Source organism: Budorcas taxicolor, chromosome 5, assembly GCF_023091745.1.
Source record: "Budorcas taxicolor isolate Tak-1 chromosome 5, Takin1.1, whole genome shotgun sequence".
In the NCBI taxonomy this organism is placed as follows: Eukaryota; Metazoa; Chordata; class Mammalia; order Artiodactyla; family Bovidae; genus Budorcas; species Budorcas taxicolor.
In genome coordinates this window covers 148,933,306-148,958,374 of record NC_068914.1, presented here as the reverse complement: position 1 = coordinate 148,958,374, position 25,069 = coordinate 148,933,306, and the positions used below count along the sequence as shown (strand labels likewise).

Below are 25,069 nucleotides of genomic sequence, written 5' to 3'. Positions count from 1 at the left end.
CAGTGAAATATAGGAAGACTATATTTATAGCTCTATTCCCTCTTCCAACTTTTTTCTATCATTTTTATACATATTTCAAATTGTATGGTACAAACTCCAAAATATACTATTATAATTACATTACATAATTTTATGTCTATTAAAAAAGATGAGAAAAAAGGAGAGGAAGTATAAATTTATAGTGTGTTATACTTATCTTATTTACCATGTCTGATTCTCTGCACTTATTCCTGTAGATTCAATTTACCATCTGGTGTTATTTCCTTACTTCAATCAGTTTTGCTCCCATTCATTTCTTTTGTGCCGTTTTGTCAAGTCTATTAAATTGCTATATGTTATAGTCCCAATAATACAATTACATACACTTTAAAAAATGCAATTGCTTTTAAAATTAGTTAAGAGAAGAAATATACTATCTTTTATAATTCACAGTTACCTTTACTGGTGCTCTTTGTTTTTGCCTCTGTGTGTATGTGTGTGTATTTGTATTACGGCCTAAGATCATTTGCTTTTAGCCTAAAAAGACTCACACACTTAGAGAATGAACTTTCCATCTGGTTACCAGATGGGAAGGAAAGAGGAAGAGATAGTTAGGAAGTTTAGTCTTAACATGTATATGCTACTATATTTAACATAGGTAACCAGCAAGGACCTACTGTATAGCACAGGGAATTCTGCTCAATATTATGTAACAATCTAAATGGGAAAATAATTTGAAAAATAAGAGATAACTGAATCACTTTACTGTATACCTGAAGTTATCACAACATTGTTAATCAACTATACTCCAATATAAAATAAAAAGGTAAAAAAGGTTAAAATAATAAAACAAGTATAAGAAAAGAAACTCGTATTTCTTTTAAAGTAGTCTGCTACCAACAAATTCTCTCAATGTTTACTTGCTTTTATTTCCTCTTCGCATTTGAAAGATGTAAGATGCTTTGTTGACAGTCTTTTTTCTTTGGACAATTTCAGTATGTTGTCCCACTGCTTTCTATTTTTATTGTATTTGATGAGATGTCAACTCTGAATATTGTTGAGGGTCTCCTTGTATGTGGTGAGTCATTTTTCTCTGACCACTTTCAATAGTTTATCTTTGGCTTTTGGTCTTTGGACTAAGGTGTGTCTGGCTGTGCATCTCTGCGTTTCTCCTACTTTCCTTGGAACCTGCCTCAGTTTCATCATTTAAGTCTTTAGGTGTGTGGGTAATATGCTGAGATCAGTGGGTAACTGACGCATTTTGGAGCATGAAGGTTGAATTCTATAGAGATTAAGTCATGAAACTGCTTGTTAGAGAAAGTATTAGTGTGGACGCAAACTATGTCTGATTCAAGTACCCTTCTATACTTGAATAACATGAGTCATGTCTGCTGCACACAAATCAAATGAGTGCTCTTCCTTCCTGCTGACCAGAAAAACGAAACAAGAAAAATCCATGTGGCTCCAATGGGTGGATTCCAGAACTAAGACATCCTGGAAACCACCAGGCTTTGAGAACTATAGGAAGACCACTCCCTGGACTTTTTAAACTTTATTTTAGTTACTGTTTATTTTTGACTGTGCTGGGTCCTCACTGCTGCTTGAGGGCTTTCTCTAGTCGTGACAAGCTGGGCTATTCTTTGTTGCGGTGTGGGGGTTTTTCATTGCGATGGCTTCTCCTGTTGCAGAGCACAGGCTCTAGAGGCCTGGATCAGCAGCTGTGGGACACGGGCTTAGTTACTCTGTGGCATGTGGAATCTTTCCGCATCAGGGATCAGACCTGTGTCCCCTGCACTGGCAGATGGATTTCTATCCACTGGACCACCAAGAAAGTCCTCCTTGGATTTTCTCTGCGAAAGAAGTAAGTTAGTGATTCAGAGCCATCACATTAATTATAAGATAATATGAGGATGGACCTTCTATGTCTGCTACTGCTGCTGCTGCTAAGTCACTTCAGTCGTGTCTGACTCTGTGCAACCCCGTAGACGGCAGCCCACTAGCAAGAAGCAGAGTGGTGGTCGTCACTACTGGTTTCCCCAGTTTTCTGGATGGTTGTCTGACCCCAGAAACATGCCAGCCCTGGCAGTCTCCAAGTGGGCACATCCTCCCTCTAACTTTCAGAGACCAGAGAAAGGCCATTCAGGGGAATCAATAAACTTTATTGAGTTTCAAGTAGACCCTGCATGCTCAGTTGCTTCTTTCATGTCCAGCTCTTTTCAAGTCCATGGACTGTAGCCCGCCAAGCTCCTCTGTCCATAGGATTCTCCAGGCAAGAATACTGGAGTGGGTTGCCATTTCTTCTTCTAGGGGATCTTCCTGACCTAGAATCAAACCCATATCTCCTGTGTCTCATGCATTGGCAGGCAGATTCTGTACCACTGAGCCACCTGGGAAGCCCTAAGTACATCTTAAGTTTCAACAAACAATTAAACACGTGGAAAGGCAGGGCTTCAATGGTTAATCTTTCATAGGGAGTTCAGAAAAATGCCATGACCAGATTAGTTACAAAACTTGCAGGGCCCAGTACAAAATGAAAACGTGGGGCTTGTTATTTAAAAATTACTAAAAAATATTTCAAGATGGTGACAGCAAATTATGAAGTCGAGTTAATTCACAAGTGTCAGGACCTGTGTGATTGCGCAAGTCACACACCCAGGAAGCTGGCCTTGCTGCCTACCTAACTTGCCTCAGGAAACCCCAACGTATCAATAAGAAGATGTTTGGCGATGTTTGGCAATGGTTGCATGTGTGCATATCAGTTTATTTTCTTTCCACAACAGCAGTTTCTGGCAAAGTTGTGATTTGCATACAACTTCTCTTTCTAGCTCTAACATCTTGGATCTGGCTGTGGCGTTAGTGGTAAAGAACCTGCCTGCCAGTGCAGGAGACATAAGAGACATGGGTTTGATCCCTAGGTCAGGAAGATCCCCTGGAGAAGGGCATGGCAGCCCACTCCAGTATTCTTTCCTGGAGAATATCATAGACAGAGGAGCCTGGCAGGCTACAGTCTATAGAGTCGCAAAGAGTCCGACATGACTTAAGTGACTTCGCACACACTTACAGCCCTAACATCTAGAAATTGCTCACCTTATATATTTCTCCCTTTGTACCCTCCTGTTGCTAGGGGTGAGTGAGTGCATGTGGGTGTGCAGAGTTGTGTCTGCCTCTCTGTGACCCCATGGACTGCGGCCTGCCAGGCTCCTCTGTCCATGGGATTCTCCAGGCAAGAATACTGGAGTAGGTTGTCATTTTCTCCTCCAGGGGACCTTTCTGACCCAGGGATTAAACCCACATCCCCTGTCTCTCCTGCTTGACTAGTGGATTCTTTACCATTGAGCCACCTGGGAAGCCCACTAAGGTGAGGGGCAATTGTAATTCTATACTGGAAGTATTTGCTAAAGATTAATTCCTCCAGCTGTTCACCAACCAATAAATATTTTTTAGTATATTTTACTGCACTATCCAATATGGTAGCATCAGTCACATGTGGCTGTTTAAATTAACATTGGATTAAATTAAAAAGCAGTTTGTTTAAGTTTACATAGCCTTGTTATAATGCTTACTAGCCACACGTGGCTAGTGTAGATCACAATGGACAGTATACGCAGAACATCTATATCACTGTAGGAAATTCTACTGGACAGAACTGGTCCACACATGCCAGTCAGGTGCTAGGAAACAAGGAGAAAGGAGAGCTCCTTCTTGCAGACTTCTGTATGGTTTTCAGTGCTACTTGAAATTCCCTGCATGGCCTTTTGGAGTCCCTTGATGGGTCTCCAGAGTCAATCTCGATTACTCTGCATTTCATCAATGTTGGAGTGGCAAGAAAAAGGAGAAACTGATTTGGGGAGAAAAGCTTAGTGAAATTCTTCATTTTAATTTTTTTCCAACTTGTGTTTATTTATGTTTTACTTTTATGTTCTGTTTCCTGATTTCTCAAAGCCTTATAATATTCCTTTTTGCCTTCCGAGAATTTGTTTTTTTGACAGTTCTGTAATCAGAGGAAATGTGTTCTAATTCTTTTTTTGTGTGTGTGTTCTAATTCTTAAAAAAAAAATTTTTTTTTTAATTGGAGTACAGTGTCTTTACAACGTTGTGTTACTTTCTGCTCTAGGCAAAGTGAATCAGCCATGAAGTGAAAATTGAAAGTGCTAGTCACTGAGTCATGTCTGAGTTCACCCCATCAGTTATATTCACACTGTTGGTTATTAGGGAAATGGAAATCAAAGCAATAGTAAGACAATACTTCATACTCTTGGAAGGCTATCATCCCAATGACAGATAATGCAAATATTGTCCAGAACATGGAGAAAAATTGAAGCCATCATTTATTATTGGTGGGAATGTAAAATGGTGCAGCCACTTTAGAAAACAGTATAGGAGTTCATCAAATTGTTAAATATAGAGTCACCACATGACTTAACACATTCACTCTTCAGTTCAGTTCAGTTCAGTCACTTAGTCTTGTCCAGCTCTTTGTGACCCCGTAAACTGCAGCTTGCCAGGCTTCCCTGTCCTTCACTGACTCCTGGAGCTTGCTCAAACTCGTCCATTGAGTCAGTGATGCCATCCAACCATCTCATCCTCTGTCGTCCCCTTCTCCTCCTGCCTTCAGTCTTTCCCAGCATCATCAGGGTTTTCTTTAATGAGTCAGCTCTTCGCATCAGGTGGCCGAAGTATTGGGAGCTTCAGCTTCAGCATCAGTCCTTCCAATGAATATTCAGGGTTGATTTCCTTCAGGATTGACTGATTTGATCTCCTTGCAGTCCAAGGGACTCTCAAGAGGATCCTTCTCCAAGGATCTTCACCCTGGGTGAGGTGGGTGTATAAGTAAAATGAGAACATGGCAACATAAACACTCATTCAAGAATTTTCACAGTGGCATTTATAACAGCCAAAAAGTAGAAGCATGCTAAAGGTTCGACATTGGATGAACAGATAAATATGTGACATATCCATGCAATGTAATATTATTTGACAACAGAAAGAAATGAAGTGCTGACATATGGTACGACATTGATGAACTTTGAAAACATTATTCTGGGCAAACACAAAAGACCACATATTGTATGTTTCCATTTATACAGAAAGTCCAGAATGGGCAATTCTATCGAGATAAGAAGTAGATTAATAATTGCCTATGGCTGAGGGGGAATGGGGTTGGGGAGAAATGAAGAGATACTGCTAAGGGATATGGGGTTTCTTTCTAGCATGATGAAACGGCCCCAAAGTTAGATGGTGGTGATGGTTGCCCAACTCTGTGAATATTATTAAAAAGCAGTGAATTGTGCAGTTTTAAGTGGGTGACTTTCATTGTGTGCGAAATATATCTTGATGAGGACTTTTAAAAAGAGTAAGCCAGTGCCTCGCATGTGGTAAGCATTTACTAAATGTAAGCTGTGACATTTAAAATATGTGTCAAGCACACTTCTTTGGACAGTTTGCCACCTCTCTATAGTGGTGAAGTTGAGGGATGTGTCCAAATGATGGAAGGTCTGAGAACATGGGGAAAGGGAGGCAGAAAGAGGACTTCTGGCAAAGAAGCTACTTTGGGGCAGGGGAAGGAATGGGAATTCTTTGTGGGGCAGGTTGACTGTTCAAGGGGAAATGTCTACTGATGATTAATCAAAAAGAAATGAAGTTTATCCCCACAACAGGAGAACTTTGGACAAACAAATGCAAAATCTTTCTACTGTGATAAGCAGCTGACAGTTTCCCTTCCTAACGAGTTTGAGAGTTGGTGAACTCATTAAATTATTATAACATCCCATGTAGTGAAGAGGGACTTCAGAGAACAATGTTTAAGTAATTAAAAGAGTGATATGGTTATTATAAAAGGTCTTTTACAGGTGTCATTGGAAGCGGTATCCTTCACAGCTCCCATCTCTCAGCGTCATCCTCATATTCATGGATGAAGCTCTGTCTGTCATCCAGCGAGCCATCACCAGCATCATCCAGAGGACCCCGCCTCGATTGTTGAAGGAGATCATCTTAGTAGATGATTTTAGCTCAAATGGTAAGTAACCTGATCAAGGAATAGTATAAAAATGACTGTGTATGGATTGTGCTAAGATAAAGGGGTTTTAGCTTAGTTTCCCAGGTGGCACTGTGGTAAAGAATCTGCCTGCCCATACAGGAGATGCAGGTTCGATCCGCGAGGCAGGAAGGTCCCCTGGAAGAGGGCATGGCAACCCACTCCAGTATTCTTGCCTGGAGAATCTCATGGACAGGGGAGCGTGGGGGACAACAGTCCATAGAGTTGCAAAGAGTCGGACACTACTGACCATGCACTCACACACACACACACACACACACACACACACACACACACACACACACATGCGTGGACAGGAAGTTGGGTTTCTCATGGAGGGAAAAGAGAAGGACTGTTTATTGACTGTGCTGGGCACAGTAATCTTCCCATAGTCGAGATAGGGGATGATCCTCTTGGTCACACAGAAGAAGAAACTAAGAGAGGTCACGTGCTCCAGTCACGTGGTGAATCTGCAGTCAGTCAGGCCCATGCACCATGAGGGAGACCGCAGGGAGAGCGGTGGGTCCACAGGAAAACCCCAGATACCAGGAAGAGATTCAGAATCATCCCCTAGGAGGAAACCCCAATCTTCCTGGGTATTTAAGCCTGGAGAGAAGGGAGCTCTGGGTGCTGAGACTCTCCACAGTGGCTGGGTCTCTTGCTCAGGCCCTGCCCTCTCCCCCAACCTGGTCCAGTCCCCGCTGAGATGACGCAGGGAGAAGTGGAAGGCAGTGCACTTGAGTCTTCACTTTACGAATCTCAGTTCCTCCCTTACAAGCTCTATCCCTTGAGTGACTTACTTCTCCACTAGTTTCCTTATCTGCAAAGCACAGATGTTGAGGATAATCATGATCTCATGGACTAGAGTGAGAATTAAAGAGGTAGTAATAGCAGTTAACAGCATTTATTCGAAATACCTATGTTCGTTAACTATTTGAAGCCAAAGAAAGTTCTAGGCTGTTCCAGACCCTATGTATAACCCATCCTGCTCACTTGGGTCAGGGACCCATTTGTGTCTTCCAAGGAGATAATTTGTTTGGGAGGGCATGGCAGAGGGAACTGTTGGTCATTCTTTGACTGGTGTCATTGGGGGCAGCAATCACCTTCTCTCTCAGTAACCATGGAAACAGCAGCCAGTTTGAGCCTGCACTGAATTATGTATTGTGTTAAAATCTTGTTTGTGTGTGTTAAATTGCGGAAAATGATCGGAAGTCTCTACCACATCAGCCACAGGAGAAGCTTACTACTCATGTGACTTTAGGTGGTGGCGAGTCTCTCAGTTACTTCATGTCTCCTGTGTCACCATCTGTAAAATAATAGTGCTTCCTCACAAGGCTGTTGGCAATTAACACATGTAGAGTCCTCAGCCCAGGGCTTGTCCCTAGTAAATGTTAGCTAGCGTAATTCTCCTTGTCCTCACCATCAATAGTAGTAAGATTGAAATGCTACACATTGACATGAGAGGTGTACCCACGTCCTTTGTCCCCCCTTGATATGAAGCTTAATTTGCATCAAGTCAAATATTCCAAAGGTCAACGGATTTAAACCAAGTTTTTAAAAAATGATAGGAATGCATAGACATATTTTTTAAAACAGAGGAGAGAGAGAAGAAGAAACTGTGAACAGTGTGGAAGAGCGAATCTTGTCTGTATATTTTGGAGATTGTTGTTCAGTCATTCAGCTGTGTTTGACTCTTTGCGACTCCATGGACTGCAGCACACCAGTCTTCCCTGTCCATCACCATCTCCTGGAGCTTGCTCAAACTTTTGTCCATTGAGTCGGTGATGCCGTCCAACCATCTCATCCTCTGTCATCCCCTTCTCTTCCTGTGTTCAATCTTTCCTAGCATCAGAGTCTTTTCCAGTGAGTCGGATTTTCACATCAGGTGGCCAAAATATTGTAGCTTCAGCCTCAGTATCAGTCCTTCCAGTGAATATTCAGGACTGATTTCCTTTAGGGTTAACTGGTTTGATCTCCTTGCAGTCCAAGGGACTCTCAAGAGTTCTCCAACACCACAGTTCAAAAGCATCAATTCTTTGGTACTCAGCCTTCTTTATTTTGGGAATAAACTTGTTAGATACAAGCTGAAAAGCAGATTCATCTGGGCATTCCATCCCAGTTGAGCCTCAGCAGGTCCAATAGAAATATCTAAAAGAAGATGAAACAATTTCAGTTGTTTATATGCTCTCCATAAAGTCTTGAGGGTTTAGCTGTGAAGACGATGTTCCAGGCTATATCTGCAATGTCTGTCCATCAGCAACCCTACGTTAGTTAGGTCAGGTGTGTCCCATTCATTAAAAAAAAACAACAAAAAACTTTTATTGGAGTTTAAGTGCTCTACAATGTTGTGTTGGTTTCTACTGTACAGCAAAGTAAATCATCTATATCCCCTCTCTTCTGAATTTCATTCCCACGTAGGTCACTGCAGAGCACTGAGTTCCCTGACCCAGGGATCGAACTCATGTCTCCTGCATTGCAGGCAGATTCTTTACTGTCTGAGCCACCAGGGAAACCCCAGGTTCTCATTAGTTACCTATTTTATACACAGGGTCATAGTGCATATATGTCAAGCCCAATCTCCCGGTTCATCTCACCCACACTTTCTCTCCTTGGCGTCCATGTTTGTTCTCTATCTGTGTCTCTATTTCCATTTTGCAAATAAAATCATCCATATCATTTTTCTAGATTCCACATTATGTGTTAATATGATATTTATTTTTCTGTTTCTGACTTACTTCATTCTGTGTAACAGTCTCTAGATCCATCCATGTCTCTGCAAATGACACAACTTCATTTTTTTTTATGACTGAGTAATAATTGATGCTTTTGAACTGTGGTGTTGGAGAAGACTCTTGAGAGTCCCTTGGACTGCAAGGAGATCCAACCAGTCCATTCTGAAGATCAGTCCTGGGATTTCTTTGGAAGGAATGGTGCTAAAGCTGAAGCTCCAGTACTTTAGCCATGTCATGCGAGGAGTTGACTCATTGGAAAAGACTGTGATGCTGGGAGGGATTGGGGGCGGGAGGAGAAGGGGACAACCGAGGATGAGATGGCTGGATGGCATCACAGACTCGATGGACGTGAGTCTGAGTGAACTCTGGGAGTTGGTGATGGACAGGGAGGCCTGGCGTGCTGTGATTCATGGGGTCGCGACGAGTCGGACACGACTGAGTGACTGAGCTGAATTGAACTCAATATTCCACTGTATATGTGTACCACGTCTTCTTTATCCATTCCTGTTGATGGACGTTCAGGTCACTTCCAAGTTCTGGCTATTGTAAATAGTGCTTCAGTGAACATTGGACTGCATGTGTCTTTCCGAATTATGGTGTTCTCTGATCCTGTTCATTCTCATAATGATTTCTCAACACACTTAAAGTACCGGTAACAGTGGCTGACACAGCAGTTTTACTGTGCCAAGATAGTTTAACCTCAAGAGAAAGATTTGGAATGGGAACATTAATTCTGAGGATGGGAGGCAGAGGAGAAGCTGGTGTAGAGGAATAACTATTTTCTCAGTCAAGGCTGTAGGATTGCCCACCCTGTGCTGGAGGTGGTCCAACCATTACGGCATCCTAGTATAACATTTCTGCACCGTGTTGATTATTGCACTCAGAATTTCCATAGCTGTGCCTTTGGTTGGCAGGAGAATTAAAGGCAGACTTGGATGAGAAGATTAAGCTTTACAACCAGAAGTCTCCAGGACTCCTGAAGATAATACGGCACACCGAGAGAAGAGGTCTGGCTGCAGCTCGCAACACCGGCAGGGAGATGGCCACGGCTGATGTGGTTGCCATCCTGGATGCTCACATTGAAGTGAATGTTGGGTGGTAAGGGTTCCAGGGGCTCCATGTGGGGAAGGGGAGAGAGGAGAGATTGTAAATACAATGAGTAGAGATGGGATATTGTGGAAGTAGGGAAAGTCAATACCAGAACTTAAGAAAAGGGAAGCTCCCCAAACAGGATGTTTTTATTTAAGGACTTTGGTTGCCTACAGGAAATAGTCTAGAGAAAAAACAATAGGCTTGGAGTATTGACAACTGAATAGCAACCCTGACTATGCCAGATATTTTGTGACGTTGAATGAGTCAAAACTTAGGGCTTCCCTGGTGGCTCAGCAGTAAAGAATCTGCCTGCCAATGCTGGAGATGCAGGTTTGATCCCTGGCTTGGGAAGATATCCTGGAGTAGGAAATGGCAACACACTCCAGTATTCTTGCCTGAATCCCCAAGGACAGAGGAGCCTTGTAGGTTACAGTCCATGGGGTCGCAAAAGAGTCAGACATGACTTAGCAACTAAACAAACAAATTACTTAATCTGTAAAATGAAGAGACTCAGTTCAGTTCATTTGCTCAGTCGTGTCCATCTCTTTGTGACATGGACTGCAGCATGCCAGGCTTTCCTGTCCATCACCAACTTCCGGAGCTTGCTGAAACTCGTGTCCATTGAGTCAGTGATGTCATCCAACCATCTCATCCTCTGTTGTACCCTTCTCTTCCTGCCTTCAATCTTTCCCAGCATCAGGGTCTTTTCCAATGAGTCAGTTCTTCACATCAGGTGGCCAAAGTATTGGAGCTTTAGCTTCAGCATCAGTCCTTCCAATGAGTATTCAGAATTGATTTCCTTTAGGATTGGCTGGTTTGATCTCCTTGCAGTCCAAAGGACTCTCAAAAGTCTTCTCCAGCATCACAGTTCAAAGGCATCAATTCTTCAGCACTCAGCTTTCTTTATGGTCCAACTCTCACATCCATACATGAAGAGACTACTTTTTGGTAATTCTTAAGGTTTTCCCATGAAGTTACATGATACGAAGAGCTGTGTTATTCAAAGAATGTGGGGAATCAGATAGTAAAGAGATGTTATTTTGGAAGCAGGGAGACTCAAGAAGTAAAACAAATTCAGGCAGATACTGATAGCACTGCTCACAGTGGCTTGGGGTTGGTACTTGGGTACCCCAGTTTCAAATGCGCTCTTGAGTGGGGTCAGCTGCCAGCATTCCCAGCTATTTCTCAAACCTGCAGATTCTTGGGACTCTGGAGAGTTCTGCCCACTAGCCAGTGTGGCCTGAGTGAAGAAGTTGGTCAGGGTCAGGACAAGGGGATGGGATGGAGCAGCTTTGTCTGCTTGCTTTGGCTGTTACCCTCAAATCCCACCTGGGTCTGTTACACACCCTTCTTGCAGGGCTGAGCCCATCTTGGCTCGGATTCAGGAAGACCGCACTGTGATTGTGTCTCCTGTGTTTGACAACATTCTTTTTGACACCTTTGAACTGATTAAATATGCACTGGCGGTTGACGGGTTTGGTTGGGAACTCTGGTGCCGCTATGATGCACTGCCAAAAGCCTGGGTTGATCTCCACGATGTCACTGCTCCCGTGAGGTCAGTCTGCATGAGCTCGGTAAACTTGATTAGCCTGGGGGAAGTCAGGGAATGACGTTCTGGGCTTTGTTTGTCCTTGGTGGTAGTCTTAAGAGTGGGGTGAGAGGAGCAGAGGAGTTGGGGTGAAGGACAGGGTATAGAGAAAAAAAGAAGCAGACCTCATAACCAACAAGGACCTACTGTAGAGCACATGGAACTCTGCTCAATGTTATGTGGCAGCCTGGATGGGAGCGGAGTTTAGGGGAGAATGGGTACATGTCTATGGATGGCTGAGTCCCTTCACTGTTCACGGGAAGCTATCACAATGTTGTTAATTGGCTATATCCCAATACAAAATGAAAGGTTAAAAAAAGAGCTGATCCCAGAAAAGAAATCGCAGATACTTTGGCTATTTAAGGAATTTTAAGCAAAATAAAGCAAAGTGTATAATGTTTTAGAAAACATTTCAGCGCCTGTAAGGATTTATCAGGCTGTGAAGTAGGGATACCAAGATGGATTTCAATATAATCTGAGACGGAAGGCTCCATGCACTTAGTTCAGCCTGAGGGTTTGGGGAAAGCCTTCAGGATAAGAAAAAGCTTTGATAGAGAGAGTTTCAAAGGCTACATCATCATTGAGGTTCCTACCCATCACCTTCATTCTGACATTCCGCATCCAGGGTTAGTGACTCTTTTGCCATGTGCTCCACAGAAGTCCTTCCATCATGGGCATCCTGGCTGCCAACAGGCTCTTCTTGGAAGAAATTGGCTCTCTGGATGGTGGGATGCTGACCTATGGAGGAGAGAACGTGGAACTTAGCCTGAGGGTAGGTATGTTTCCATTCTCATTATGGGACAGAGCAGAAGGGTAAGGTAGAGGATATCTGGAACCTTGGAACAAGGATGGATGCCGTTGGCTCAAGAGGTGAACAAATTCTCATGCTTCCAGGTCACTAAGGAGAGGCTGTAGAACTTCTAGAGGGGAGCTTCTTGGTATAGGTCTGTATAGTCTGGGAGATATTGCTGGGAAGATGGTGTCTCTACTTTCCTGAGGACTGCCGGCATTTTCCAAACGTCTCCTGAGATACACCAACTTTGGGGCAGGTGGTTCTCTGCAAGACCAGTCAGACAGAGACTGGAGTGGGCAGAGGGACCAGAGGATAAAGATGTGTGGGCAGCCAATCTGTCCCCCTACAGACAGTCAAGCAGCTGACAGGATGACATGAGTTCACGTCCATTTTCTTTCATGATCTGTTCCCCAGTTTTGTTGTTGTTTTGTTGTAGGTAAGTCGGGTCCAGCTCTTTGCAACTCCATGGACTGTAGCAACTGAACACTTGAGTGGACTGTAGCCCTTCTGGATCTTTTGTCCATGGAATTTTTCCAGGCAAGAATCTTGGAATGTGTTGCCATTTTCTTCTCCAGGAGATCTTCCTGACCCAGGGATCGAACCCTCATCTCCTGCATTGCAGGCGATTCTTTTCCATGAGCCACCAGGGAAGCTCCAGTTTATTTTCCTCCTAAGGATGACAGTGCAGTTCAAATGTGATAAATAACTTGAAATGATTTATAAACGTTTGAGAATTAGAATCCTTGTTTGATTTCTGCGACAGAGGCCCAAATAACAGAGATTTAAATGAGATAGGAATGAATTCCTGCAACAATTTGGATATGAGCAGTTCAGGATTCAGATGACAGTTCCAGTCTTCCCTAGTGGCTCAGCAGTAAAGAATCTACCTACAACCCAGGAGACTGCCTGCAACACAGGATACGTGGGTTTAATCCTTGGGTTGGGAAGAACCCCTGGAGTAGGAAGTGGCAACCCGCTCCAGTATTCTTGCCTGGGAAATCCTGTGGACAGAGGAGCCTGGCTGGCTACAGTCCATGGGGTCACATGAATTGGACATGACTTAGTGACTAAATTACCGACAGCAGGGTGTTGGGAACCAAGCCTCTTCTACCTCATTGTTCTGATACACTCAACACCACATCTGTATTCTCATCGGTACGAAGAGAACAGCTTCTCAGGTGGCTCAGTGATAAAGAACCCGCCTGCCAAAGCAGGAGATGTAAGAGGTGTGGATTTGATGCCTGGGTCAGGAAGATCCCCTGGAGGAGAGCATGGCAACCCACTCCGCACATTCCAGGCTCCTTTGTCCATGGAATTCTCCAGGCAAGAATACTAGAGTGAGTTGCTGTACCCTCTGAAGAGTCACTCTTCCCTTTTCTTGATAAAACAGTTTATCTGTATTCAGCTTCTGTGGTTTGTGTGTGTGGCCATTTGTCCTTTCAAACCTCTAAGCATTTGCTAGGATGTACATTTCTCTAGGAACAGACCTTGGAGAACATCAGAGCTACATTTGATGTTTTATTCTGACACCTAGAGGCCACGGCAGTGATGGTGCACCTGGATGTGTATAAACACAGATGGAGTTTTGGTCTGATGGGAAAGAGAGTAAACCCACCCTGGTTCAGCACGTTGTGTATGCCTGGCACTGTGCCAGAGCACCACAGAATCCTTCTAGCTTTGTCATTTCTTAGCTGGTAAGGGTGGACCCCTTACCTTAATGGGAATAATCATAAAACCTACGTGGTGAGGGCTAGCTTCCTGAAAAATGTCAGGATGGTTTGTGATGCAAAGTGAGCTACTATAATCAGAAACTTCCTGTTTCTTTTTGTGTGTTTCAGAGAAAGAGGGAAGGAGTGGAGGGTGAGTGGGTGGGGGGACATCTGGCAAGTGGGAATAAATTGAGACAGAAAAATCTGAAAGCTGTTAGTCTAGGATAACCCCTCCCAAGGTTTTTTAACTGAGCCACTGGACCTGAGATGTTCAGGGATTTGCAGACATGAGTGCGATAGGCTGCTAACCGCTGCTGGAAGGGCTTCCCTGGAAGCTCAGATGGTAAAGAATCCTCCTGCAATGCTGGAGACCTGTGTACAATCCTTGGATTGGGAAAATCCCCTAGAGGAGGGCATGGCAACCCACTCCAGTATTCTTGCCTGAATTTCCATGGACAGAGGTGCCTGGCGGTCTGCAGTCCATGGAGTTGCAAAGAGTTGGACACGATTGAGGGACTAAGCATAGTAACTGGACCGGCTAGTATTTCCCAGAAAATGCAGCTCACTTGGACATCCGTGAAGAGAACACACTCATCAGTGGAAGTATCTTCTACAGGGATGGATAGTGGGTCTACATCCACTAGTTCTATCGTCTACCAGGACAAAGACAGTATTTTTAAATATTTTAAGCCACATATTACAATGCATGGACTGACAAGTATGTGTGTATCCATCAGGATAAGAAGAAAGAGTGTTTATGACTAGATCATAAGTCAGGGTATCTCTTGGTCAAGAATTACCTGTATTAGTTATCAATTTCATTGTAACAAAATTATCACAAACTTAGTGGCACAAAGCAAGATCCATTGATTATCTCACAGTTCCTGTGGGCCAGCGCCCACGCCTGGTGGGATTTCTGGAGCTTCTGAGCGACAGGAGAGAAGCAGTTTTTTTCGATGAGTAGGTTGGGAGGCTCATAGAGACAGGAAGAAGGACTGAATTTACACTCCATTAAAAAAAATTTTTTTTTAATGTGGACCATTTTTTAAGTCTTTATTGAACTTTTTACAATATTGCTTCTGGTGTATGTTCTGGATTTTTGGTTACCAGGCATGTGGGATCTTAGTTCGCCGACCAGGGATCAAACCCTCACCCCCCTGCAGTGGAAGCATGGAGTCTTAACCACTGGACTGCCGGGGAAGTCGTGGTTCCAAAGAGTGGTGTCCCCGTCAACAGGCTGTGCTCTTAACGTCTGTGTGCCCAGCTTGCCCGGGCAATTTTATTTTTCCTTCCCTTGCAGGTGTGGCAATGTGGAGGTAGAATTGAGGTCTTGCCCTGCTCCCGAGTTGCCCACCTGGAGAGACACCACAAGCCCTACTCTTTAGACCTGAGAATTCCCTTGAAGCGGAACGCCCTGAGAGTGGCTGAAATCTGGATGGACGAGTACAAAGACATGGTCTACATGGCCTGGAACATACCTCTCCAGGTTCGTCCTGGATGGGACAGAAGCTGAGAAGGATGGAGGAGGAGGAAGGGGTGGTGGTTCTGGTGGGAATGGAAAGGGACAAGAGCCCAAGCTTGGTCTGCTCACTGCACGATGAGCCAATGAATCCAAGAGAGGAGGTGTTGAGGCAAGGAGTATGACTTTATTCGCCAGAAGATGGCAAAGGAATGTCTCAAAATAGCCATCTTATGCCATCTGGATGTCCTGTTCTTTTATAGATCAGAGATGGAGGGGAGGAAGGTGAGGAAACAAAGTAAAAAGGGCATTAATCTTGCAAACATCTCCTAGGATGGCAAGCCTTAGGCAAGGGGGTGTGTTAATTTCTTCCTTCCTGCCATCCACAGGTGGACAGGGTTCTGAACAAAGGCACTTTAAGAGTCAGGCAGAGGGGCAGGATTCTCTGAGGCAGCCCATTAGGTATGATTATAACAAGAGCAAGGGAAAGCAAGTCAAAGAAGCAGTTTCAGCCTGGAGTCAGAATTGGCTTCTCTCTGCAACAGGGCTGCTCCAGCCCTAAAGACCTGAAGTCATGTCCTCACTGTGAGGACAATGGCATCAGCGTTTGTGTCCCAGGACTAAGTTTCCGGCACACACGGCTATCACCACGTAGCTCTGGCGTAATATTTATTTTTTATTATTCTAAGTTTACCAATGAAGAAACTGACACACAGAGAATGGAAGGGGGAAAGCCGTTTAAGGTAATAAGGTCCTAAGAGCAGAGATAGGATTCAAACCAAGGAAATTTCTAGATTCTGTGCTCTTCATCCATCATTTATACCAGGGGATTCCTTGTGGGGCAGGAGTGGACAAGGATTCACTGTCTTAAGAGGAAATGAACATGGCAGTGGGGTGAGGGATGGTGGTAGAAGGCAGCGTAATTCTATTGGACACATATGAACGAGGAAAGCTTCCTTGGCTAAGGTCACATCATTGGCCTTAGTCCCTGAGGCTGATATGACATGCTGTCTCTGTCCTTGAGCTGCCGCTCTGGGTTCAAGCATCCTTCCACTTTGATTCCCCACAGATACCACTTCTAGGACATCTCCTTTAACCTCCCAGTCTTGCTGCCAGAACGCTCCTTTTGGAAGCCTTTCCTGGCCATCATGAGAACCATTTTGTGCCTGATTGACATGAATATCATCTCAAATAGGAGCAGTCTGCATCAGCTAGCTACTGATGAGACATAAACCTGGATATGCAGGCCTCGAAAGTGCCTTAAGACCAGCAGAAATTCCTAGGGGTCAAGCTTTTTCCAATTTCCCTGGAAAACTATATATGATAAAGGTTATCTTACAGGGAATCAGGAAAATACTTGCTTCCCCCCTGCACTCTCTGTTTCCCTGATGCCTCAGTGGTAAAGAACTTGCCGGCCAATGCAGGAGACACAGGTTTGATTCCCGGATCAGGAAGATTCCCTGGAGAAGGAAATGGCAACCCACTCCAGTATTCTTGCCTGAAGAATCCCATAGACAGAGGAGCCTGGCGGGCTATAGTCCATGGGGTGGCACAGAGTCAGACACATCTGAGCACACCCACATGGTGGAGTCCAGGGTGTTACAGGGTGCAGCCATGTTCCATGTTTTCTTTGCAGAACTCCGGAATCGATTTTGGAGACATTTCTTCCAGAATGGCACTCCGGAAGAAACTGAAATGCAAAACCTTTGACTGGTATCTGAAAAATGTTTATCCTCTCCTGAAACCAGTCCACAGCGTGGTGGCCTACGGAAGAGTATGTTTTACGAAACTGCATTGCGGGTTTTAAACATCTGCCTGTAAAGGATGAAGAGATCTAAGCCTCATGATTTTCCGGAGAAGGGTTTTCAAAACCCATTCCCCCCATTGTCTTCCCACCCCCAGCTCTCTCCTCCAACCCTTTTGGTTTTCTTTCCTCTCTCGCTCCCCAGTCTCCATCTTTTCCTTCTCTCTGCCTCTGGTTCCTTCCTTTGTAAACATCAGCCCTTGCTCTGACCCTCACAGTTCCTCGGCCCACCAGGGTGTGTGGCCTCACCCCCCTGAATGTGGGTGGAGGAGCCCTTCCTTACCTGCGCTATAATGGTCTGAGGAGCAGATACTCCTGTTGTAGCCACATGTTCCAGGAAACAAACTCACTCAGAAGGACAATTCAGATAGTGGAGTGCAGTTTATTACACCGGCGGGCCCAAGGCAGAGTCTCCTCTTAGCCAAGGACTCCAACCAATTTTTGTGAAAACCTTATATATCCTAGGGACTTCCCTGGTGGCTCAGTTGGTAAAGCGTCTGTCTACAATGCGGGAGACCTGGGTTCGATCCCTGGGTCGGGAAGATTCCCTGGAGAAGGAAATGGCAACCCACTCCAGTACTCTTGCCTAGAAAATCCCATGGACAGAGGAGCCTGGTGCAGGCTACTGTCCATGGGGTCGCAAAGAATCAGACACAACTGAGCAACTTCACTTATATACCCTAAGTGTATGTGCCCAAACTCGCCTGCCCCAATTCCCTGAAACTAGTCTGAACAAAGGAAAAGAAAGATACAATCAAAGTTAACCCATGATTCGTATGCCTTAAGCCTAGATAGTTAACAGTGGACAATTATCAACAGGCCTGTGGTCATACCCCAATAAGCATAATAGAATTTATGATTCTATTCGGTTACACAGATAATTAGGGTATTCTTTTAGGCAATGGGGAGTCTAGGTACAAGCCCTGGGGCTCTTCCATCGGGGGTGAGGGGGTGGTCTGGTTTTCCAGTTGGTATGTCGTTTCCAGAGATACTGGAAATACTGGGCATATAGCTCAAAGTCCACAGTCCGGCCCAAGATGGAGTCCTGCTTTCAAGATGGAGCCTGTTCTGTCTCTTTCCTCCTTCATTCCCAGGAAGTGCATCACAGCAGAGTTTCGCTTCTGCATTTGTCTAGTGCTTAGAAAGTGGCTGCCAGGATCTCAAACCCTTGCCCCTTTTGGAGTACTGGCAAAGGTGCAGGGCCCTGGGAGGGTTGGGGAACCTCCTTCTCTGCCTCTTTCCAACCATGTTGCTGTGTGTTTTGCTCCCTCAGATGAAAAACACGTTGGATGAACGCGTCTGCCTGGACCAGGGAGCTGTTCCAGGCAACACCCCCATTGTGCATCACTGCCATCAATACAGTTCCCAGGTATTGTCCTGCTCCGGCTCCTCGGTCAGTCTGTTGTGGCTGTCCCTGGTAGGTTTGGACTTGGTGTTAGGTGATGGGGAGACAGGAGCTGAGCGGCCTGGGTAATGGGTCAAGGAGAAGCCCAAATTTGTGCTTGTAACTCAGCCCTTCTGAGCTCACCTGAGAGGTCATTCCATCTTAGGTACAAGAAGGGTGCGTAGAAAGACTGCACTCTCTATGGTAATACCTTCATTGGAAACAACCTCCAATCCCTCCCTTTCCTCCTCCTTCCCTGCCCCTCCATCCTCCCGCTTCCCCCTTGTATGCCTTGGAAGATGGACAGGTGATGCTCCCTGTGGCTTCTTCCATAGAGAAGGAAACAGAGGGTTAGGGAAGAGAGAAGCCGAATGGAAGGCCCACCATGGGGTAGGAGAGATCAGGAGCCACGTGGAGGGTGCACCCAGGGGACTTTCTCCAGCTGTCATATTACTTTGCATGTTGCACTCATGGGAACCTTTTGAGGTCTGCAGGGTAGACAGCATTGAAAAAAAAACAAAAAAAACAAAACAGAGACATGAAAACAACCAATTTGTCCAAGTTCACAGAGCAAGGCAGGGAGTGATTGAGCATTTGAAAGGTTTTCTGACAACAAGTCCTTAGCTGGGGTTTATAATGACAGCTTTTGAAGTTGAATTGTGTTGTTTCTGTTTTCCAAGATAAGCTCCCTCGACCAGTAGGAAATGATTCTATTGGAGCCCTCGTGTGGAAGGAAGCAGGCTAGTGTCTTTTTGTCATGCCTGGTCTTCTTTCTCGAATCAGCTGGGGATGGGGAAGAGAACAGAGGAGAGTCACTGTTACCCAGGAATGCTCAAGGCTTCCTCCATGGTGACTGGGTGCCTAAGGGACCCAAGGCAGTCTTTATGTTCTCGGTGAGGTCAAGGGCATCCCTGACTGAGGGTCCGTGGCAGATCCCTTTGTTCTCTTGCAGAACGTCTACTATCACCTAACTGGGGAATTCTATGTGGGACCACTGATTGCACAGAGAGATGCTGACGATCGCTGTCTGACAGACCCCGGCAAAGGGGAGAAGCCCACTTTAGAGCCATGTTCCAAAGCAGTCAAAAATAGACTGAACATACACTGGGATTTTAAACCGGTGAGTCACATGTTTTTGTTTCTTTCTAAGACAAATATATTAACGTATAGTCTGAGAGTTGGACCATAAAGAAGGCTGAGCACTGAAGAATAGATACTTTTGAATTGTGATGCTGGAGAAGACTCCTGAGAGTCTCTTGGACTGCAAGGAGATCAAACCAGTCATCCCTAAAGGAAATCAACCTTGAATATTCATTGGAAAGACTGATGTTGAAGCTGAAGCTTTAATACTTTGGCCACCTGATGTAAACAAAGAGCTGACTCATTGGGAAAGACCCTGATGCTAAGAAAGATTGAGGTTAAGAGAGGAGGGCAGCAAAGGATGAGATGGTTAGATAGCATCACTGACTCACTGAACGTGAATTTGAGCAAACTCTGGGAGATAGCGGAGGATAGAGGAGCCTGACGCATTTCATTCTGTAGTTGCAACAACAACAACAAGGATGAACAACAATATAGTCTGAGAAGTTCAGATTTGATCTGGTAGTGTTTTTGAAAGATTAATCTTGTGGCACTCTGAAGGGAAAAGCCTAGAAATTTTTCTAGTCTGAGCATGAAGCACTCGGCATAAAATACTGAGTGTGTTGACCCAAGTGGCGTGGCAAGGTGAAAAATATTGGAATCTGTTGTAACTTAATTCAGAGTTTGCCTTCTAATCCTAATTCGGTCTTCTTTAGCTATTCTCCTATCCTTTTTTTGAGACTCAGTTTCTTCATCTTGATGATAATTTCTACTTTACAAACCTGTGGAGATGACTTAATGAGATAATGTGTGTAAAGCAATTATCATGGTGCATGGCTCATATAAAGGGTTCAACAATATTAGCTTTTGTGATCATCAGAGAGTCTGGAGCATTGGGTTGAAAACCGACAGGAACTGATGTAAAAGCTCTGATTTAACATCATCGTCAGTTGACTAAGAACAGGGTAGAGGGAATCCGGCAGAAGTTGCACGGCAGCGGTATGAGGGATGTGGCTGACCACAGTCTACATGGGAATCTACTGTGTGATGAAGCTGTGTTGTTAAGCCAAATTGGCAGCAATGGGATGGCCTGAGCGAGAAGGGTAGGTCATGCTTTGTCTGTGAGAGTATCTTTGATCATCTTGGTGCTGGGTCAGGTTCACATTTTAAGAGACATGGACTTATCTAACAATGAGTCTTAAAGCTAATAACCCCTTGAAGAATGCTATGGACTGTCTCCAGGAAAACATACATATGTACCTAAAGCAGAGACATTACTCTGCCGACAAAGGTCCATATCGTCAAAGCTACAGTTTTTCCAGTAGTCATGTATGGATGTGAGAGTTGGACCATAAAGAAAGCTGAGCACCAAAGAATTGATTCTTTTGAACTGTGGTGTTGGAGAAAACTCTTGAGAGTCCCTTGGACTGCGAGGGGATCCACCCAGTCCATCCCAAAGGAAATCAATTCTGAATGATACTGAAGCTGAAGCTCCAATACTTTGGCCACCTGATGTGAACAACTGACTCATTGGAAAAGACCCTGATGCTTTGAAAGATTGAAGGCAGGAGGAGAAGGGGAGGACGGAGGATGAGATGGATGGATGGCATCACTGATTTGATGGACACGAGTTTGAGCAAGCTTTGGAAGTTGGTGATGGACAGGGAAGCCTGGTGTGCTGCAATCCATGGGGTCACAAAGAGCTGGACATGACTGAGCAACTGAACTGAACTGAAGGTGCACAGTTTTTCTAGTATTTTGTTGAAGACTTTTTTTTTTTTGGTCTGAGTTCATTAGAGATAATGGTCTGTATCGGGGTGATTGTTGTTGTTTGGTTACCAAGTCATGTCCGACTCCTTTGAGACCCCCATGGAATGTAGCCTGTCAGGCTCCTCTGTCCTTGGGATTTCCCAGGCAACAATACCGGAGTGGGTTGCCATTCCCTTCTCTAAGGGATTCTCCCAGTCCAGGGTTCAAATCCACACCTCTTGCATTGGCAGATGGTTTCTTACACACTGAGCCTTCAGGGAAGCCTATACATTGTAATAACCAAGATTTATTGAGTATATATTTAAGTACCAAACATTGGAATAAACACTACCTAATTTAATCCTTACTCAAATCTTATAAGAGATGTATTACCATTAGCTCAACTTTATCTGAGAGGTAACTAGAGCACAAAGAAGTCAGACAACATCCCCCAGGTCACACAGCATATCCAGGATTCAAACACAGAATCATATCCATTGTTTTTGCCTCACTGCTTGGGAAGTTTGATTCTTAAAGGGAGAAAAATACTGACTGTTGGTTGAAAAAGATGGTAGAGTTAGGAGCTTTTTTTCCCTTCTTGAATATTAGAACATTTGGATATATTTAAACTCAGTAGGAGAGGAATCTGCCAAGAGGGAGAAATAAGAGAAGGATGTTAGACAGGAAGGGTGTTTCTTCAGCATCAGGGATGGCTGGGCTCCGAGCAAAGGGAGGCAGACAGCAGAGACAGAGGCAGGGCAGTCCTCTGAGACCACCCCTGAGATTGCTCATGGCACTTGGGAGGGGGCTAGATTGGCTGGAAGCAAGGTCTTTTGACAAATAAAGGCATTTAGAGAAGGTGGTTGAGGCGTAAAAGCGTACTGAGGAGGCCTGGACGAGGAGCCCGCAGGAGTCAGCCAAGCTCTGAGGCCAGGCTGCTCCAGGCACTTCTGGGGACAGGCTACTCGGTTAATGGATCCTCTCCAGGGGCACTCTGTGGTCCAGAAATGGGGCCCAGAGAATGGAGGCATGGGAGTGATGGAGGCAGTTGAAGAATGGGAGGGCAGCCCTGAATGATCGATGCTGGATGGATACACCCAGGGAGGTGTGGAGGCGGCCGACAGAGGGAGACCCAGGTGGCAAGGGAGGAGTCAGGTGAGGCTGGGGGAGCAGGGTCACTGGGGGCAGTCTGTGGCTGGAAAAGATGAGAGGCAGGGATAAGGGGGTCAGAGAGGGAGCAGAGATTTGGATGTTCAGTTCAACTCAGTCACTCAGTCATGTCCGACTCTTTGTGACCCCATGAACCACAGCATGCCAGGCCTCCCTGTCCATCACCAACTGCCAGAGTCCACCCAAACCCATGTCCATTGCGTCGGTGATGCCATCCAACCATCTTATCCTCTGTCGTCCCCTTCTCCTCCTGCCCTCAATCTTTCCCAGCATAAGGGTCTTTTCCAACGAGTCAGCTCTTCTCCTCATAGAGAGCAGCAACCCACTCCAGTATTCTTGCCTGGAGAATCCTATGGACAGAGGAGCCTAGCAGGCTACAGTCCATAGGGTTGCAAAGAGTCAGACACAACTGAGAGACTGAACAGCTTCAGCTCTGCTTGGTGTCAAGGAAACACGTGGGGAGGGGTAGGTCATGGATGGGGAGCAGTCAACTTCCCACCAGACTCCCCCCTGGATGCTGTGAACTCTGAGGACTGTTTCACCCGGGCACTGAGGCAGACTCCTGCAAAGTGGTGGAGAGCGGGGCGGGGAGTGGAAAAGCTAGGAGAGGGGGACAGGGCCAGGACAGATGGCATGACCCTCAGTGTCAAGGTGAGCAGGTAAGGAGCAAAGAGGTTGGGGGTGATGAAGGTGGCACAAGGGGGCACAGAGTAGGACGCCGTCCCTCCCTCGGCCCCATGAGGATGTGGAAAGGTAGAGATGAGCTAAGATCTGTTGCACTTCTTCCATGTCAGGCACAGAGCTCAGTCAGTATTAACCCTGATATGGTCATCTGCCCACATCTCTCTCTCTGTTAACGGAGCAAGCATTCAACCCAGACTCTTTAACTTTAAAGCCCTCAGTGTTTCCAGCAGTAAACCTTGGCGAAGCTCCCACAACAAGCGGGCAGGAACTGCCCCCCAGAGAAAGCAGGTGGAGAAAATAGGCTGAGATTCTTGAATGGGGCTTTCACTCCTGTCCCACCAGAGAGCCTTGCTGGTGGGAGGGAGTGTCCGGATGAGTTTCACGAGCTCAGTGGTGAAGATGTGGAAAGGAGACCAACTAGAGGAGCGCGGTTCTGCAGGCTGCAGGCTGACTTGCCCGCTGTGCTGACCTGATGTTTCCAGCTCAGGAGGGGTGGAGGAGCACAGAGGAACCAGCCCAGCACTGTTCACTCCCGGGTCTGGGGTTAGCTCACTGTAGGGGGAGGAGAGAAGGTTCTGGGTGATCTAACTCTGCGCTCAGCTTCCTGTCTCCTCTGGATGACTTGCTGAGGACTGAGGGAGCCCTCAGACTTGTATCAGAGCACGGCAGGCAGACTGGGAGCAGGCAAAGGGATGTTCTCCCAGGGTGTGTTAGCAATTTCGCTCTTTTTCCTTCCATCCAGGGAAGAGCCGTTATCAACAGAGTCACCAGGCGATGTCTGGAGATGAAGAGGGACATCTGGGGTGGCTACACGCTTGTTCTCCGGGCCTGCACCACGCAAGTGTGGACAATCCAGTACACTGTCCGAAACTGGGGGTCAGACTGAGGTCCCGTGATGCTCAGAGAGCCTAGGTTCTTGCCACAGCTCCCAATGCTGCTCAAAACAGAGAAGGGGGAGAGAAAGTGCATGTGTGTGTGTGTTTACTGTAACTTCAGCTAGGACTATCCTGAAAGGTGCAAATCGACCAGTAATTTTTTTAAAAAAAGCCCTCCATCATCCAGCCCCGCACCCCACAGCAGGTTTCTTTGGATTACCCCGTCTCTCCCACAGGGGCTGAGAGTATGAGGGAACACATATAACTAGCCAGTCCCACTCTGCTCAGTGAAAATAGTGGAAAAAAATCCAAGCCCTTAAGGGTCTTTCTCTAAGGAGCTTATCACATTTAATAGGCTTGATTACCTGCTTCCTGCTACTATCCCTGAAAATTATGGAGAAAATGAGGCTTGGAACAGAGTGGCATCACTTATTGGGACACAAAGAAGGGATTGTAGGTAAATAATTAAGACCAGGGGGTCCTTCCCACTGCCCGTTGGATAAATCCTTTCCTATAGGTGGTGAGAGTACTCTTGCCTGGAAAATCCCATGGACGGAGGAGCCTGGGAGGCTGCAGTCCATGGGGTCGCTAAGAGTCGGACATGACTGAGCAACTTCACTTTCACTTTTCACTTTCATGCATTGGAGAAGGAAATGGCAACCCACTCCAGTGTTCTTGCCAGGAGAATCCCAGGGATGGGGGAGCCTAGTGGGCTCCGTCTATGGGGTCGCACAGGGTCAGACACAACTGAGGCAACTTAGCAGCAGCAGCAGCAGCAGAGGTGGTGAGTTAGGCAGCTCTGTCTAGCTTCCATGAGGTCTTAGAGGCTGGTAGGAGTAGGCGTCGGTGTGGGAGAGGAAGTAGAACGCACTGTGTGTGCTGTGTTGCTGGGTTTGCCTTTCGAAGACATCCTTTCATCTTTTCGTATCAGGGTTAC

General features: G+C 45.6%; 1 protein-coding gene across 1 annotated transcript in view; it reads left to right on the top strand.

The window, feature by feature from the left end:
- GALNT8 (polypeptide N-acetylgalactosaminyltransferase 8) overlaps window positions 1-24,143 on the top strand; it is a 50,520-nt gene extending 26,377 nt beyond the window's left edge. Inside the window, exons 4-12 of the mRNA XM_052640632.1 lie at window positions 5,829-5,995; window positions 9,660-9,843; window positions 11,195-11,392; window positions 12,083-12,197; window positions 15,228-15,413; window positions 17,023-17,160; window positions 18,464-18,559; window positions 19,527-19,694; window positions 24,000-24,143. Of these exons, the coding sequence (XP_052496592.1) occupies window positions 5,829-5,995; window positions 9,660-9,843; window positions 11,195-11,392; window positions 12,083-12,197; window positions 15,228-15,413; window positions 17,023-17,160; window positions 18,464-18,559; window positions 19,527-19,694; window positions 24,000-24,143 (1,396 nt within the window). The remainder of the gene's footprint in view (window positions 1-5,828; window positions 5,996-9,659; window positions 9,844-11,194; window positions 11,393-12,082; window positions 12,198-15,227; window positions 15,414-17,022; window positions 17,161-18,463; window positions 18,560-19,526; window positions 19,695-23,999) is intronic.
- The last annotated feature ends 926 nt before the right edge of the window (window positions 24,144-25,069 follow it).